General features: G+C 32.9%; 2 protein-coding genes across 2 annotated transcripts; one reads left to right on the top strand and one right to left on the bottom strand.

Moving 5' to 3' along the window:
* The first annotated feature begins 1,164 nt into the window (after positions 1-1,164).
* On the top strand, positions 1,165-4,954 carry LOC126672428 (uncharacterized). The gene is made up of 13 exons (XM_050366378.2): positions 1,165-1,296; positions 1,545-1,598; positions 1,680-2,208; positions 2,263-2,583; positions 2,734-3,235; positions 3,342-3,650; positions 3,735-3,813; positions 3,903-4,176; positions 4,264-4,329; positions 4,450-4,678; positions 4,724-4,734; positions 4,782-4,795; positions 4,883-4,954. The coding sequence occupies exons 1-13, from the start codon at positions 1,165-1,167 to the stop codon at positions 4,952-4,954; spliced, it is 2,592 nt and encodes an 863-aa protein (XP_050222335.2).
* Positions 4,955-5,376: 422 nt separating this feature from the next.
* On the bottom strand, positions 5,377-9,470 carry LOC130015254 (uncharacterized). Its single transcript, XM_056105026.1, has 11 exons — positions 9,234-9,470; positions 8,880-9,023; positions 7,882-8,727; positions 7,607-7,796; positions 7,482-7,531; positions 6,990-7,352; positions 6,815-6,919; positions 6,546-6,698; positions 6,341-6,442; positions 5,750-6,222; positions 5,377-5,569 (listed from the first exon to the last, which is right to left on the bottom strand). Exons 1-11 carry the CDS (start codon positions 9,468-9,470, stop codon positions 5,377-5,379), a joined length of 2,856 nt encoding a protein of 951 aa, XP_055961001.1.
* Positions 9,471-16,483: the final 7,013 nt, after the last annotated feature.

The following is a 16,483-nucleotide window of genomic DNA, read 5'->3' as shown; positions in this document are numbered from 1 at the left end:
TTTTCCGGCAATTAAGCGAAATTAAATGATATTGTGATTAATAAATGTTTTGTCACCATGCAATTGAAAAAAAATTAATGATAACAAGATTAAATGGGTTATGAAATTATATTTTATTTTGATAAAAAAAGGTATGTGACAATTAAGATTCAAATATCCAAATTAGGTTAATCTCTTATCTTATCAAAGCACTCTTTATTAGGGAAAAACTTTTTTTGCTGAATATTGACACCACACTACCGCATCAATTCCATACGTTGTACACTTCTCACGCCGCCGCACTTTCATTGATTTTGTGTTTGTTGCTGCTTATTTGTCTAGGTATTTTTTAACTTAAGAAAAAAGACTATATTGATTAATGTAGGATGAATTTCACATTCAAATTGCTTATTTGTTCAATTGATAATTTAAATTTTCAACTGATTCGTACAAACTCAAGGTCAGGCTTCAAAATCGACGACTTATCACCTATTCTCGAGTTTGTTATCTCAATAAAAACAAGAACTCGAGGTTATGCTTCCATTTCGTCGAGTATTAAGACTTACATCAAGTTTGTGCTTAAACAGAGATAAAAAAAGTCGAGTTAAGGATGTAACTCGTCGAGTCTTAAGCATGACATCGAGTTTTAACATTGCAAGAGACGTATAAACTCGAGTAACGTGTAAAAGTCGTCGATTATATAGCCTTACCTCGAGTATGTTTATAACTGAAATGGCATGAAATTTCTAAGGTCTAATAACCTATGCAAGTTTAAACAGAATTTCTGGCTAATAATACCTCATTAGAGAGGGTCTTCAACCTTTTTAACAGTAACCCTAAACAAATGTTAGTCTTGTTTCAGAACCGCAGGTAGTTCAGGGAAAGAAATTGGAGATAAGTTTAAAATAGCTAACGATATCTGATTTGTAATGGGTAAGTTTTAATTATATTTTCAATTGATAGATTTGTACCAAATATTGATGGTGCCTGATATATTATTTTGGAATTAAAGGGACGCCATCAGACAAAAGTTGGATGAAGTCGTACCGATTTAGTTCATGTTATATTCAAGGGGTCAAAAATTTTCTGAATGTTGCAAAAGCTTTTACTGATTCAAATGGCAGAGTTCGATGTCCATGAAAGAACTGCATCAATATTTATTTGAAGCCATTGCACGAAGTCAAAATGGATCTATATCAATATGGAATTAGTGAAAACTACACAAACTGGGTGCACCATGGTGAGACTTCTCAACCTCGTGATAGTTTTGATGGCTCTATTAATTCGGACAATGAATTGGAGAATAGTGGAAATGATGTTTCAGAAATGTTAGATGATATGTGTAATGCAACTTTTATGGACACCGACATGGAAGACAGACTTGCCAATCAAGATAATAACATGCTAGAAGGAGAAGTAGCAAAATTTGCTAAATTGTGGAATGATTCTCATTGTGAACTATATCCTGGAAGTCAAAAATATTCAAAACTCTCTTTTCTTCTTAACATGATTAATATCAAAGCACTCACAAATTCTGGTAATAAGTCATTTTTTCGAATTTGGAGTTGTTCAAGGATGCACTCCCGAAAGGAGAAACCCTTCCAAGCTCAAGTTATGAGGTTAAAAAATTGATGCGTGATTTAGGACTCGGTTACGTAATTATTGATGCTTGTGTAAATGATTATGTGCTATTTTGGAAGGAAAATGAAAATCTTGACACGTGTCCAACTTGTAAGGCCCCTAGATGGAAATTAGGTTGCGGAAAACGCAAGAAGGTTGCTATAAAAATTCTTAGACACTTCCTTTTAGTACCTAGACTTCAAGGGTTATTTATGTCTAAAGATATTGGTGAAAATATGAGGTGGCATAAGGAGAAACGTGTAGATGATGATACGATTAGATATCCAGCTGATGCTACGGAATGGAAAGATTTTGACCAGAAATATGCTTGGTTTGGGAAAGATTCTCGTAACGTGCGACTTGGGCTTACTAGTGATGGATTTAACCCTTTTGGAAATATGAGCACGAGTTATAGCATGTGGCCGGTGATTGTGACGCCATATAACTTACCACCATGGAAATGCATGAAGAAGAATTTTTTGATGTTATCTTTGCTTATTCCTGGTAAGGAATCTCCCGGAAATAATATCGATGTATATTTAAGGCCATTAATTAATGAGTTAAAAGAGTTATGGGAGACCGGTGTGACAACATATGATGCATATAGCGGTAAGAATTTTTAATTACATGCTGCATTATTATGGACAATAAATGACTTTCCAGCATATGGAATGTTATTTGGATGGAGCACAAAAGGAAAATTGGCATGTCTTGTGTGTAATAAGTGGACGTGTTCGCTAACATTAAAAAATGGAGTGAAGCAATGTTACATGGGTCATCGGAGATATTTACATGCCCAACATTCTTGGAGAAAAAGCAGAAAATTTGATGGCAAACAAGAGCACGGGTCAAAGCCTGAAAAGTTGTCAGGAGATGAAGTTCTAAGGCAATTAGATTTGCTTTCTAAAGACCTGGTTTTTGGGAAGACGCCTAACCAAAAAAAGCGTGCACGTGGTCCTGAAGAGCTCAATTGGACAAAGAGAAGTATATTCTTTGAATTGTCTTACTGGAAAACATTAAAATTACGTCATAATTTAGATGTAATTGAGAAGAATATATGTGAAAATATATTGGGTATGTTGATGAATATTGATGGAAAATTTAATGATAAAATTAAGGCTCGAATGGATTTAGAAGCAATGGGTATAAGAAAAGAGTTACATTTACAGCAAATAGGAAATAAATTTCTTATGCCACTTGCTTGTTATACATTACCGAAGCCTGAAAGGAGAATGTTTTGCGAATGGTTGCAGTCAATCCGGTTGCCAGACGGATATGCTTCCAATCTCTCTCGATGTGTAACTGTTCAGGACTGCAAAGTTATGGGGATGAAAAGCCATGATTATCATATATTCTTGCAACGATTACTTCCAGCATCAATTTGTGGGTCTTTGCGTAGTGAGGTTTACACTGCATTATCAGATTTCAGCTCTTTCTTTAAGGAGCTTTGTTCGAAGACTTTAAAAAGATCTACAGTTAAAAAGTTGCAGAGCGATATCATTTTGATAATATGTAAACTTGAGATGATATATCCTCCATCTTTTTTCGTGGTAATGATGCATTTGGCAATTCATCTGCCACGTGAAGTAGAATTAGGAGGCCCTGTTCACTATAGGTGGATGTACTTTATTGAGAGGTTAGTTGATAAGGAAATTTTATTTTTTATTTTCTTGTTGCAGTTTTAACTATTTTTTTATATAACTATATGGTTTATTCACATTTACAACAAATTTGTTGTGCAGGTTCTTACGTACTTTGAAAAATTATGTACGTAACTTAGCTCGACTGGAGGGTTCAATTGCTGAAGCGTATATCACTAAAGAATGTTTGAACTTTTGTTCACTGTATTTTCATGGGGTTGAGACAATATATAATCGCGTTGAGAGAAATAATTTTCCTGTGCAAATAGGAGTGGAAAATGGATTTTCCATATTTTCAAACAATGCAAGACCTTTAGGAGCTACAGAATATAAAACGTCATCCCATTTTGATTTTGAAAAGTTACAGTGGTATGTGCTTAACAATTGTGAGGATGTGGATGAATATTTGAAGTAAGTTATTTTATTTTGAAAAAACAAAGACTTTAGAGTTTCAAAATAGCTTTATTTTACACTTTTTAACTAATTTTATAATAGTTGTGCAAGATTCACATTGAAGAATTACAAAAGGAAAGTGTTACATATGTGCAAAAAAGACACCAAGCAGGATTTGCCAGTTGGTTCAAGGAGTGTGTAAGTATTATGTTATAAAAGTACTAAATATTGAATTATGCCTCTAATTTCACCATTAAACTTATTTTTCAGGTTGGACGCCTACGTGCTACTGGTTTGGTTGCAGCAACAGATCATATATATGCGTTGGGATTAGGTCCTGATATACGAATTGCTATGTATAGTGGGATAATTGTCAATGGAGTTAGGTTTCACACAGTTGAGCGTGATAATTTTCGTCAGACTCAAAATAATGGAGTTTCAGTTACGGGAGAGCATAAGTCGAAAGAAATCGAGTTTTGTGGTGTGCTAACAGATATCATTAACCTCCAATATGTTAATGGGAATCATGTTTTCTTGTTTAAATGTGATTGGTGAGATGTTCGCAATAAAAATGGAATTAAAACAGATGGCAACTTAGTTTCTGTTAATGTGAGCCGTAAATGCTATACAGGTGATTCTTTCGTGTTGAGTTCTCAAGTACAGCAGGTTTTTCATGTCAGCGATATGAAAAATGGAGGTCATTGGAAAATTGTGCAAAAATCATTTCACAGGAATATATTTGATGTGCCAGAAAAGGAAAAAGTGTGCAATGAAGATTCAATATTGAATGATGAGCCCCATCAGCAATACGAGGCAGATAATAGTCATGAAGTCGATCAAGTTGGTGGTGAAAATTTAGAACTCTTGCACCCTATAGATGTATTACCGGATGAAGTTGATGTTGGTCAAATGTTTCAAGGTCAAAACCCAAACCCGATTTATTCTAGCGATGAGGAGGATGATACTACGATCAATTATGATGATGCCGACACTGATGTACTTGAAGACTCAAATGACAATGAAAATGAAGACGAAGAAGATGATTAGTGACTGAAATTACCGCTTATTGAACTCTTTTTGGCTTCTTGTAGCTTGTTTGGAAGTATGAATTTTACTGAGAGATGCTTTTTTATATTGCCTTGAATGTAGATTATAGCATTTTGGTGTTTTATGACAGTAGTTATGCATAAACTCCATGATTGGATATATACTCGATGTTTTGATATTGCCTTGAATGATTGAAATTGCAGCCCAACATGAAGTTTGTGGAAAACTGGATAGCAGAAACTCGATGTGTTGATGAAAACTCGTCGAGATATTAGCCACAAATCGAGTTTGAACGTATGGAATTATGAGATATTAGCCAAACATTCCATTGATTCCTTTGGTTTAGTTTGATTTTACGGTTTGGTGTAATACCAAAAACTGAATTGAACTTTTTGTACTTCTAAAATTGAACCGAACTAAAAAACTGAATTGAACTCTTGCCTTTTAATATAACTATTGAGAATTCACAATTTTGCGGAAATTTGCTAAATTTCGAAAGATTTGCCAAAAGACTACACATATTGTATTTACATGTTTTTACACATACCCTAAAATAGACTTGAAATAAGAAATAAATGGACATTTATGTCCTCCAAGCAAAATAAAAGTGTGAGAAAAAGGAAAGACTTTCTTTACAAACAAAAAACAATAACATTCCTCATCTTGAACCTCCATAAATTAGCTTCCTCTTTACTCCCTAGGCAGATCTTCTCTTGAGTTTAAAAGGACCCTCATCTTCACTAACACATGAAAAGCTTTCCTTCCAACGAGCATACAAATATAATGACAAAGCGTAACGAGCACGGTGTTCTTTGACATCATAATCATGCCCCATAACTTTCCCATCAACAAAGAACTCAGCAGCGGAAAACATATGAACTCCACAATCACTACGAAAAGTGAGAAAAAATAAAAAAACATAAGACATAAGGTTGACATATGGTTGACATTAAGTTCCTATTTTGTCACCATAACTCATTAATATACCCCAACTAAATAAAATTAAAAACAAATTATAGACTTATACATCATTTTGGATAGGCATGTTTTCCACAATCTCTATTTCGAACGGATCTGTTATTCTCTTTCCCTCGTAAGCACCGGCAGTAGTATCGATCTCATCTCGAGAATCATAAAAATTGGTAGCTTGAAGGAATAGTGGAAGCAACACACTGTAGCAGGTAACATATTCAGTTGCTGATCTGTCATATTGCGCCGACCTCAACGAATTGTAGATATAGATGCATCGTTCCTTGAAATTCAGGCGAGCGGAAATCCAATGCAAATCGCTAACACAATTGATCGGAAAAAAAACATCGTCAACATTAGCCCACTTTGTATTGCAACGCATAACACAACCTTTAATGTAGACAACCACTGTATGTTTCGAAGAAACAAGTGACACATCTTGCTTTTTCATGTATGCTGTGTATAGAGTTTGAATACGCCGATCAAAAAAATTATCAGTAGACATACATCTATTGTTTGCAGCATATCCATATTTCATTTTCTTTCTCAGGTAATAAAAGAGAACATCTACATGCTGCCAAAAGAACAAAAATTAAGGTTAAGTAGCCATACAGTCACAACAATGTTATTAACAAAACTATCGTGAGTAATTCAAATAATAACAAATTAAAAAAAGAAGAAGAAATACTTACAGAACACTCAATAGGCTTTCCAACGTGGTAGAGATGGTAAAACCAGGATTTCGTTTGAATGTCAACCACGCCAAGAGAAAGACGGGGATGGAAGTTGTCAATCTTTGGATCGTATATCCAGCTTTGCCTTCTAAACAAACAATGAAAATAAAATTAAATAAGTGAGCATAAAAATAAATGAAAATAAAGTAAGTTGAGATACGACCTTGGTGCCTTTAGGACGTCCTTCTTCCAGCCAATTATGAATGATGTCTTGTTTGGTGGCATCACTAAATAAAATGTGATTAGCATCAAATGGAAAAATACGGACTTTACAACCAGTTTGCGTCGGTATGATGCGGCTTGAAGAAGGACCAGACTACCAAAAACATAAGAGAGGACACAGTAAGTATTCTGATATAAACTCTATATATACTTTATGTGAACCATCATATATAAAATTAAACTATAAATATAATTTAAAGCAAACAATACCTCCTTTGATTTGAATTCAGCAATAGATTCACTTGCATTTTTTTTAATCTGATTAATGGTGTCATCTGCTGGAGATTTTAAATTCACCTCGCTTTGTCGCGAAACCTAGTAAATTGACAATAAAAAAATTAATATAGTTAATCAAAACAGCTTAATTTCAAATTATTAAATATACCTCAAAAGTCGGAGAGATAACATCAACGTGTTCGGAAAAAACAAGAACACAAGGTTCACCACGGTCATCCTTGCCTTCAAGTACAGCCTTCTCGCAAACCAAATCTTCCAATTCGATTTTTTCAGCACCTTCTTCTTCATCAGCAGACTCCCTACCATCCCTTTTTCTGCTGGAAGTAGCTTTAGTATCAGCAGAAACAGGAACAGCAGACTCCCTTCCATCCCTTTCTTCTCGTTCCGTTACTATAGAAGTACCATTTTTACTTGGTTTCTTTGAAATCTCCTCTGCAGGAAGAACAACCTTTTTTTCTTTGTCCACCCTTGTCTGCAAGCCATCGGAAACATCTTGTTTCTCAATTTCAACCTGATACAGATATGGAGTTCATATTAGGTTCCCATCAAGTTATAATAAAATAATATGAAATAACATAAATTATATTTAACTAAACTCTATGTGATAAAAGTACAAAATACATAAATCAAAATAAATTACCGTTTTAGAATCACCATTAAGAGTTAGCCTTGCATTCAATGAATTGACAACTGTCAAAAGTTCGGAACATTAGGAAGTGAATAAATGTTTCAAATCCATTATATCATCCTTCATCGTCTTTTGACCAGCCATCAAAATTTCCAGCTTCTCTTCCACAATATTTAGATCCGAAGTGTTCGACGTTGATTCACCGTCCTTCAATATATGAAATGCCGGACAATAACCCTCCTCGTTTCCCTTAATTTTTTTGAATAAGTCACCTAGATGAAGGGCATTCCTCTTTACCGAGGTTGGAACAATCGATCGGAAAATCATCTAGCATAACAAATGAAAACCATATATGAAAACAGGGAAAATGATAAATTACATCTGAAAAATTGAAAATTTAACACATACGAACCTCGTCGGATGCAATCTCAACAAATAAATCTCTGTCAACATCAATGTATTTTGCAGGAATGAATGCTTGCCACCTCAGAATCCGCGGGATAGCAGCTTTGTTCACTAGCTGAGCAAAGGTATTTTCCACCGTCGGGCAACACTCGTAGAACCAACATACCAGTGCATATGGGAAACCTTGAAGGCGATACTGGTAAATGTTGTCTTCAATAATAAGAGATCCCGGACTAAGAACAGCTCTTTTCGACAAAGAATCAAACGTGTACTTGAAAACGTCAATACCCCATGGATAGTCGTTCAAATCAGCCGAATCAACTACGTCAAAGTCCTTCAAAGGGATACGAGCAGTCCTCGATGAAGCAAGCAAGAAGTTATGCAAAAAATGCATAAATGCTATCTTAAACCCATCCTCCTCCGACTCCCAACGCCTAGCTTTGAAAAAATCCTGAAGGGTCTGTTTAGAAACAGATTGCAACCCGCTGAAGTACTTATCCAAAATGCCATTTTCAACTTTTGAATAAGCATACTTACTGTTGTCACCTTGACAATTTAAGCCCGAGACCAAAGCAAATTCGCCGATTCCGAATTTCAGCCTATGACCGCCAACCTCGAACCACAATTCAGACTTGTTTAGCTGCTCAACCTCCCTCAATAATAAACAATGTATGATCTGATTTTGCACTTTGATCTTAGGAATATCAAGGAAGTAGCCAAAGCAAGATTGTCTAAACTTTTCCAATTCACCTGGAGTCAGAGTCGATTTGATATCAGAAATGACATCGTATGACATGTGCGTATCAATCTTCGAGTGAACATGATCTTCTCGGTTTACTTTAAACTGCCATAGCTGTACGGAAATTAGAGTGAAAACTGTTAGATATCAAAAATCTCACCCAAGAAAAATTCAACTCTTTTTCTGTTTTGGTGTTCAAACTTAAATAGAAAATAAGTTATTCAAAAGCACAACCATACACATTAAGTTATTATCAAATAGCATACAAGAAACATTGCCAACTTTGTAAATCCAACTTCTAACATTCCTCTCAAAACAATGCCCAAAAATAACCCAATCAAAACCTGAAATTTCATTGTCAAACCCAGTAGAATGATGGAATTAACCTTCAAAAACTGACTATGTGAACCCTAAAAAAAATAGATTTCAGAACTGTACCTTCAAAACTAACTACCAACCAACCTAACCACAATTTTATATGAACAGAATTTCAAACAATCATACTAAAACATAATTTCAAACAATCATATAAAACAGAATCAATTTATTATTCTAAGACATCAAACAAAAATGAAGCAGTAGGTTCTTAATGTTCATATTATAAAATAATGAAATCATACCTTAGGAGGAGATCTCTTGGATTCAGTTCTGGAAATGCCTTTGTGTTTCTTCGATTTCAGAGGTAAATCATCTGCATGTCTCTTTTTATTCAAATGTATAGGAGATGGAGGAACTGAAGCTTCTCCGGTTGACACCACCTTTTTCTTTTTTGAAGCTTTTCTTGCAACGGATTTCTTACCCATATCGGCGATTTTGATGTTGTGGTCATTATCAGTGGCACCGCGTGTAGTCACCATGGATTTAGGTCATAAGAAAAACAAGGTAAATTAGGAAGGAAGGAAAGAGTTTTGATTAGGAATGAAATCAATTGCAAATTATGAAATACCCATTTCCCGCTATATGAAAAAGAAAAGGAGGTAAATTATATGGTGCATTAGAAACACACTAAGAGACATACACCTTAGATAAGGATAAAATAGGAATAAAAAATTTAAAGGGTGTTGAAAATGAAATAATGTTTTCAATAGAGGCATTTTTTGAAGGAAAAAATATTAAATCAATAATATAAAGTTTTGAGATTTTAATTGATTTGGTATAATTTTTAATAATTAAAAACATTAAAATGATTATTTTGATTAGGGTATGTGCATATACAGAACTGGACAAGCAAATACTCGAGGTGTGGCTAAATACTCGACGGGTTTTAAACCTGACATCGAGTTTGTTGCTGTTCAATTCTGCATAAACTCGATGCTGGGTTAATATTCGACGAGTTTAAACCTAACATCGAGTTTGTGCTTGTCCAGTTATGCCAAACTCGATGTCAGGCTTTGTTTTCGTCGAGTATGTAGCCCAACCTCGAGTTATTTTGAAAATTACTGCAATTGAACAATAAACCTCCCATTTTTGTTGAGAAACCTAGAATCAAAACGACTGAAAAAAAAATCCTCTAATCTTCCTCATTCCACAACCCGAACCCTAGCCTCTAAATTCATCAAATTTCTATCATAATCTTATCAAATCATCAACCAAAATGATGGTATCAACAAAGGGACGAGCTAAAAGAGTTGGTTCAAAAGGGAAATCTTCAAGTTCAACTATGCCTCCAAAATTTGTTAGAAGAGAAGATTTGTCCTCAAATTATGATTGTCCATTTCCAATTTTCTCCGACGAAGAGGGTATTCGTTACGAAACTATTTCACGCAAGCCTATTGTTATACCTAGATATTTTGATTATGCTTTATTGACTAGGTTGGGTTTAAAATCAAAAATGGATGAAATAGTTGGTAGAATGAGTTTAAAATTTCTTGCACATGGTAAGTATCAAGTTTATAAAGAGTTAACTAGAGAATTTTATACCACCTTGAATTACGCCTCTAAGAATGAAAAAACAATTTCTTTTAGAATAAAAGGGGTTGATTATAGCATAGGGTATGATTTTATGAATCAGAAATTGAAGTTGCCTAAAGGTGGCATTAGAGGTTGTCCTTCAAATTTTGATGTTAATAGAGTATGGAAGCAATTGACGGGTGAAGACTTGGTCGATTTACAACAAGCTCCTAATGGACTCATAATTGAACCATCATATCTTATATTTCATAAATTCCTTTGTCATTCTATATGTGGTAAAAAAAGAGTCGAATGGAGTAACGAAGGATGATTTACTAGTACTTGACTATTTAGTTTGACGTTCGGCAAAAAATGTTGATTTCATACACTTAATTTTTAAAAGCATGATGACCATGGCCACATCATCTAAAGTTGCACTTGGAAATGGTCATTTAGTAACTTGTATAGCCTTGCTTCATAATGCTATTGATGAGGATGATTTGCAGAAGATGGAATGTTTGGGGGATGCGTACCTTAATGAAACTATGCTCCGTAAAGCCGACATTCTTGATCTGGATGGAGAATTAATGAATGTAAAGGACCGAAATTGTTATTTAATTAAAACTGGCCAGCCGAGAAGAGGTAAGGGAAGAAAAGCAGAAATTGAAGATGACCGTGACGAAGATGAGGAAAATGTAAGTAGAGAACTCGAAACCGAGAATGGTCAAGATGAGGTGGTGAGGTATGATGTCGGTTTAGATCAACCAAGAGAGGAGGAAGAGAGGCGACCAAGAAAGCCGAAGCGATGGGGGAGCTTTTGAAGAGGAAGTACTTTTTTTGTTAAATGAAGCAAAGTCGAGGTTGACAAATATTGAAACATCTATCCAAGAGATTAAAAGAGAACAACGAAGGTCACATCGCCGATGGAATGCTTGTTTCGGCACCTTGAGAGCACATGATCCTTCACCTCCTCATACACCGGAGAGTTAAGGTTAGTAACAACCAAATTATTTTGAGTATTTCATATATGTCTGATGTCATGCATACAAATGTTATCAGTTGGTTTATGTCATTCATTTGGTTTCAGGGCATTACTTTTCTTCCTGAACCAATCTGTTTTCCAAATTGTAGATAAGGTGGGTGGCTGCTGTGTAATTGCATAGCTGTTTCTAAATGTCTAATTCTGGATATGATGTTTTGAAGACTTGGAGGTGCAGTTTTAAAGATGTGGAGCTGATGTATAATTGCATAGCTGTTGATTACGGATTTGGTATTTTGAATTTGAAGGTTTACGTATTTGAACACGAGTAGGTTTAATTGTGATAAACTCATGTGTTATTAGTAGGTCTGAAATTTATTATCAATTTTGAATATTAACAGGTCTGAATGCTATTATCAAGTTTGAATATTAACACTTGTTAACTCTGGTTCATTGTACACTAATATTTTTTTTGTAAAAATTTAAAATTTAAGTTTGTTAAATTGTTATAAATTAGGATAGTTGGATGACTTTTATTGATTAAGTTTTTTTATAAAGGCAAAGAATAAAAAGTGATAAATTTAAATATTTATGAATTAAAAATATGTAATTAATTTGTTACATCGGTCTTTTAGCTTTTATTTTTCTGTTCAACCAATTTTTAATATTTAAATATCTAAATCCGTAAAAAAAAAAGGATATGATCTAGATAATTTGAATAAATATTACTATTTTACAAATTTAAATATTTAAATATTAAAAATATGTATTAATTTCTTACATCGGTCTTTAAACTTTTATTTTTCGGTTGAGTCGATTTTTTAATATTTTAATATTTAAACTTGTTAATATATTAGGATATGATCTATATAATTATATTTTTTTTGCTAATTTGTTTCATAAAATTTTAAATTACGTACATTATTAAATGTATAAACTTTATAGAATGCAACGACATAATAACATGGTTTGTGTGTGCTACTCATAACTTGTGATTATTAAAGTGTGTACTGCCTGAACCAATCTGTTGTCAAAATTGCAGAAGTGCCTGGTTGCAGTATATGTACATGAATTTGAGATTTATGTACTTGAAAACGAGTAGGTTTAATTGTGATGAAATCATGTCTTATTTTACGAGTAGGTTGAATTTGTAGGTTTATTTTTACATCTCACGTAAGTTGAGGCACATGCAACGTAAATTGAGGCACATGTAACGTATATTTTAAGTCTTAATTTTTATCGAAAGTTATAAAATTAACTTCACGTAAAAGTTTCCACATTGTTTTGTTAATGTAAAAATGGAATTGAAACAGATAGCAACTTAGTTTCTGTTAATTTGAGCCGTAAATGGTATACAGATGATTCTTTCGTGTTGAGTTCTCAAGTATACATGAGGTTTGTTATGTCAGCGATATGAAAAATGGATGTCCTTGGAAAATTGTGGAAAGTTATAAAATTAACTTCACGTAAATTTTGCCACATTTTTTTAGCGGTCATTAAAAAAATAAATTAAATGTTGTTTTATTTTTTTAGCGGTCATTAAAACAAAATTGAATGTTGCTAATTAATGTTGTTTTTGCTAACCCTAACACTAATCCTAACCCAAAAACCTAAACCCTAAACCCTAAACCCTAACCCTAACCCTAAACCTAACTCTAAGTCCTAAACCCTATACCCTAAACCCTAAACCCTAAGTCTTAAAATACAATTTCAATAATGGTTATGCGAGTAAAATCATATTCAACCGAATAAATTTAGCTATTAAAAATTCAAATTATACTAATTAAAAATATTAAAATAAATTATAAGAATAGGCAAAAGCGGAAAAATTTCTTATTATTTCAATTTATTTACAAAAGGCATATATTACCTCCAAAAACATTAAGACAAAATATTGTTTTGAAATATTTATGGGAGAGTGATAAAAATGACGCGGTCAACTATTACTTTGAATAACACATAAATTATTTATAAGTTACCATAAATAACCGTAAAATCAACCATTTATCAACTTTAGACTCTTTGTTTTGCTTTTAATATGGGAAACAAAGACTTTTTATTTTGCATTCTGCTTCTAGATATCTAAAGGAAAGTGGTGATATTTGGATTAAGTTGAAAAAAAAAACAGATTATAACTTGATAACATTGTTTAAAATCGTCGAATATTTGTCATTTTATCGAGTTATTACGAGTTCAGTAGAGCATATATTCGATGAAACATATAAAACTCGTTGAGTTTCTGGACTACCTCGACTAACAAATAAATTTTCTGCAACAAGATTTTCAGAATATATCTCAAACTGATTAGATTTGCTAAGATTTTGGTAAATCAAATCAGGAAAAATTGAAAAACGAATTTATTAGGAGGGAAACAATATTAAAATAGGAGGGAAACAAAAAAAAAGAGGGAAACGAAAATAATTTTGTCCTTATCTAATTTTTTAATTAATGAAAGTTCCCTGTAAAAGGAAACTTCTTTGGCATTAACCATATTTGCAGGTATCACGTTGTTGAATGACAAAATAAAGTGGTTTCTTTTTTCTTATCAAAATATCGATCATAGAAAGAATTACAAACAATTCTCACCATACTTGTTCTTCAATTCAATTTGTTTCAACGATTTTCTAAACAATGTCACCTAGTACTAGAAAAAGAGTTATATCGTTTAACGAATTACAAAAATCAGTTAGATTGAAAGCTCATTTGAGGAAGGTGAATGACAAACCATCGATGAAAAAGATATCACAACAATCTCAGACTACCGAAACTGAGTCGAAACCTATTCCTCCTTTGGTGAATACTACATCTCCGTCTCCTCCAATTCAAAACCCAAATAGTATTGAACATCACAACCACCGTGATGATTCAACTGAAGGACCAGTGGCTGCTGAAGTTAATACGGCTGGTGAAATTGAAACCATGTCCGGTGAACCAACAAACGTTGATGAAGGTTAGGTTGAATTTATTTTGTGTTGCATTTATTTTGCTTAGAGAATTGATATAATTAGCAAATGAAATTGTGTTTCAATGCTTTTTTTGGAATGGAAATATTGTTTTCAAGTTTTGTTTTACCATATATTTTCTGCAATTCGTTTTTTATCTCTATTTTGTGTTTCATAAAGTTGACCTACGGTTGACATAAGTTTCATATTAGGTCACAAAAACTTTTAAAAAACTGCATCGAAATAATATTTAAAAATAGTATAAGACATACATATCAATTTGAATAGAGAAGAAAACTAACATGAGAGAAACTGTAATATTTCTTAGGTCTTCTTCCCAAAAAGAAATCTGTTTTAATGCTTTTTCCGGAATGGAAAGATTGTTTTTCATGTTTTTCTTTACCATATATTTTTTTGCTATTCGTATTTGTTTCTCTATTTTGTGATTATTTTGTGTTTCATGCGGTTGACATAAGATTCATATTTGGGCATAAAAACGTTTTAAAAACTGCATTTAAATTTAAAAATAGTATAAGACATACATATGAAATTTTAAAATAGTCTGGGAATTACATATAAAATTTAATAGAGCAGCAAATTAGTATGAGGTAAAGTTTTGTATTTCTTACGTATTTCTCTATTCTGTGTTTGTTTTTTGTTTTCGGAGGTTGACATATGGTTGACATGTAGTTTATATTCAGTTACTATAACTTTTTAAAAAACTGCATATAAATAATTTTTTAAAAAAGTACATATCAATTTGGAAACAAAAAGCAAACTAGCATGAGGTAAACTGTTGTACTTGTTAGGTCCTCTTCCAAAAAAGAATGGTAGAGGGAAAGCTACAGGATTGAAGTTAAAAAAATGACTAAAGATGGTTTAAAAATTGGTGGAATTTTGATTGCAAAAACAAACAGATTACCAATTGGTCCTTCAGAAAAGATATTCAAAATGGAAATTGGTATTGTCACTCGATTAATGGCACCGCTAGGTAAAATTTATTGGTCTCAAATAAGCGCTGAACAAAAGGAAGCTTTACTTACAACTATTCAGGTAAAATTAATAGCTATTTTATAGCATACTTGTTATTTCAATTAATTATATTCTTATAATATGTGACTATTCATATGTTTTTTTATTGATAGGGTGAATTTGAGATTGATTTAAGTGATCCACATGCAAGAGAAGTAGTATATGGAATGATGGCTAGACGATTTAGAAACTTCAAGTATCAGTGTCACTTACACTATAAGATGTTCTCTACTCGTGAGGAAGCCGAAAAACATCCACCCAAGGATGTAAAAATTAACGATTGGAAGAAACTATGTGAATATTTTGATAAACATGCACACTTTAAGGTAATATTTCAATTTTATATACAATTGTCTATTATCGTTTGCTGAAGATGAGTACTTTATTATCTATTTAGTTGCTAGTATGATTCCAATTATATCTAAATTAGCTTCACATATTTTGTTCTGAACGAAAATATGAGGTTTGTTCAAAAGATTTCAATATTAAACGATTTTTAACCTTTTCATGATTTATTTTATCTCTGAAGAAGCTTAAATTCGAGGTTAGCCTTGAAACACTTCGAGTTTAAAGCCTTTCCTCGAAAATGAGCTTCTCCAGAAATGAAAAACTCGAGGAATGAATGGTCTCGTAGAGTATTTTTTCCTTCCTTGAGTTAGTTCATATCTGAGAAGCACAAACTCGATGTAAGGCTTGAAACTCTTCGAGTTTTATTCCTTGCCTCGAGTTCAAATGTCTACATAGTTAACGTAACTCGAGAAAATGCTTGAACTTCGCCGAGTATTTGGCAGTTTTCCGAGTTATGCTACTAAGATACGAATAACTCTACTATTTTGGTTAAAATAGTTTATTTCTAATTATATAAAGCTTTTATTATTGATAGTATGATATGTACCCTTAAAACCTTTATGTGTTGGCGCGAAGCAATTTAAACATTAATAATCGCAAGAAATTGACCTTTTCTCACATTTCGGGATCAAAGTCTTATTCCCAACGTTTGTATGAAATGGTAAATATGAGTTTATAT

Source organism: Mercurialis annua, linkage group LG3 (genome assembly GCF_937616625.2).
Source record: "Mercurialis annua linkage group LG3, ddMerAnnu1.2, whole genome shotgun sequence".
Classification (NCBI taxonomy): Eukaryota; Viridiplantae; Streptophyta; class Magnoliopsida; order Malpighiales; family Euphorbiaceae; genus Mercurialis; species Mercurialis annua.
Note: the sequence above shows the minus strand (reverse complement) of the source record. Positions and strands in the feature narration are given on the sequence as shown.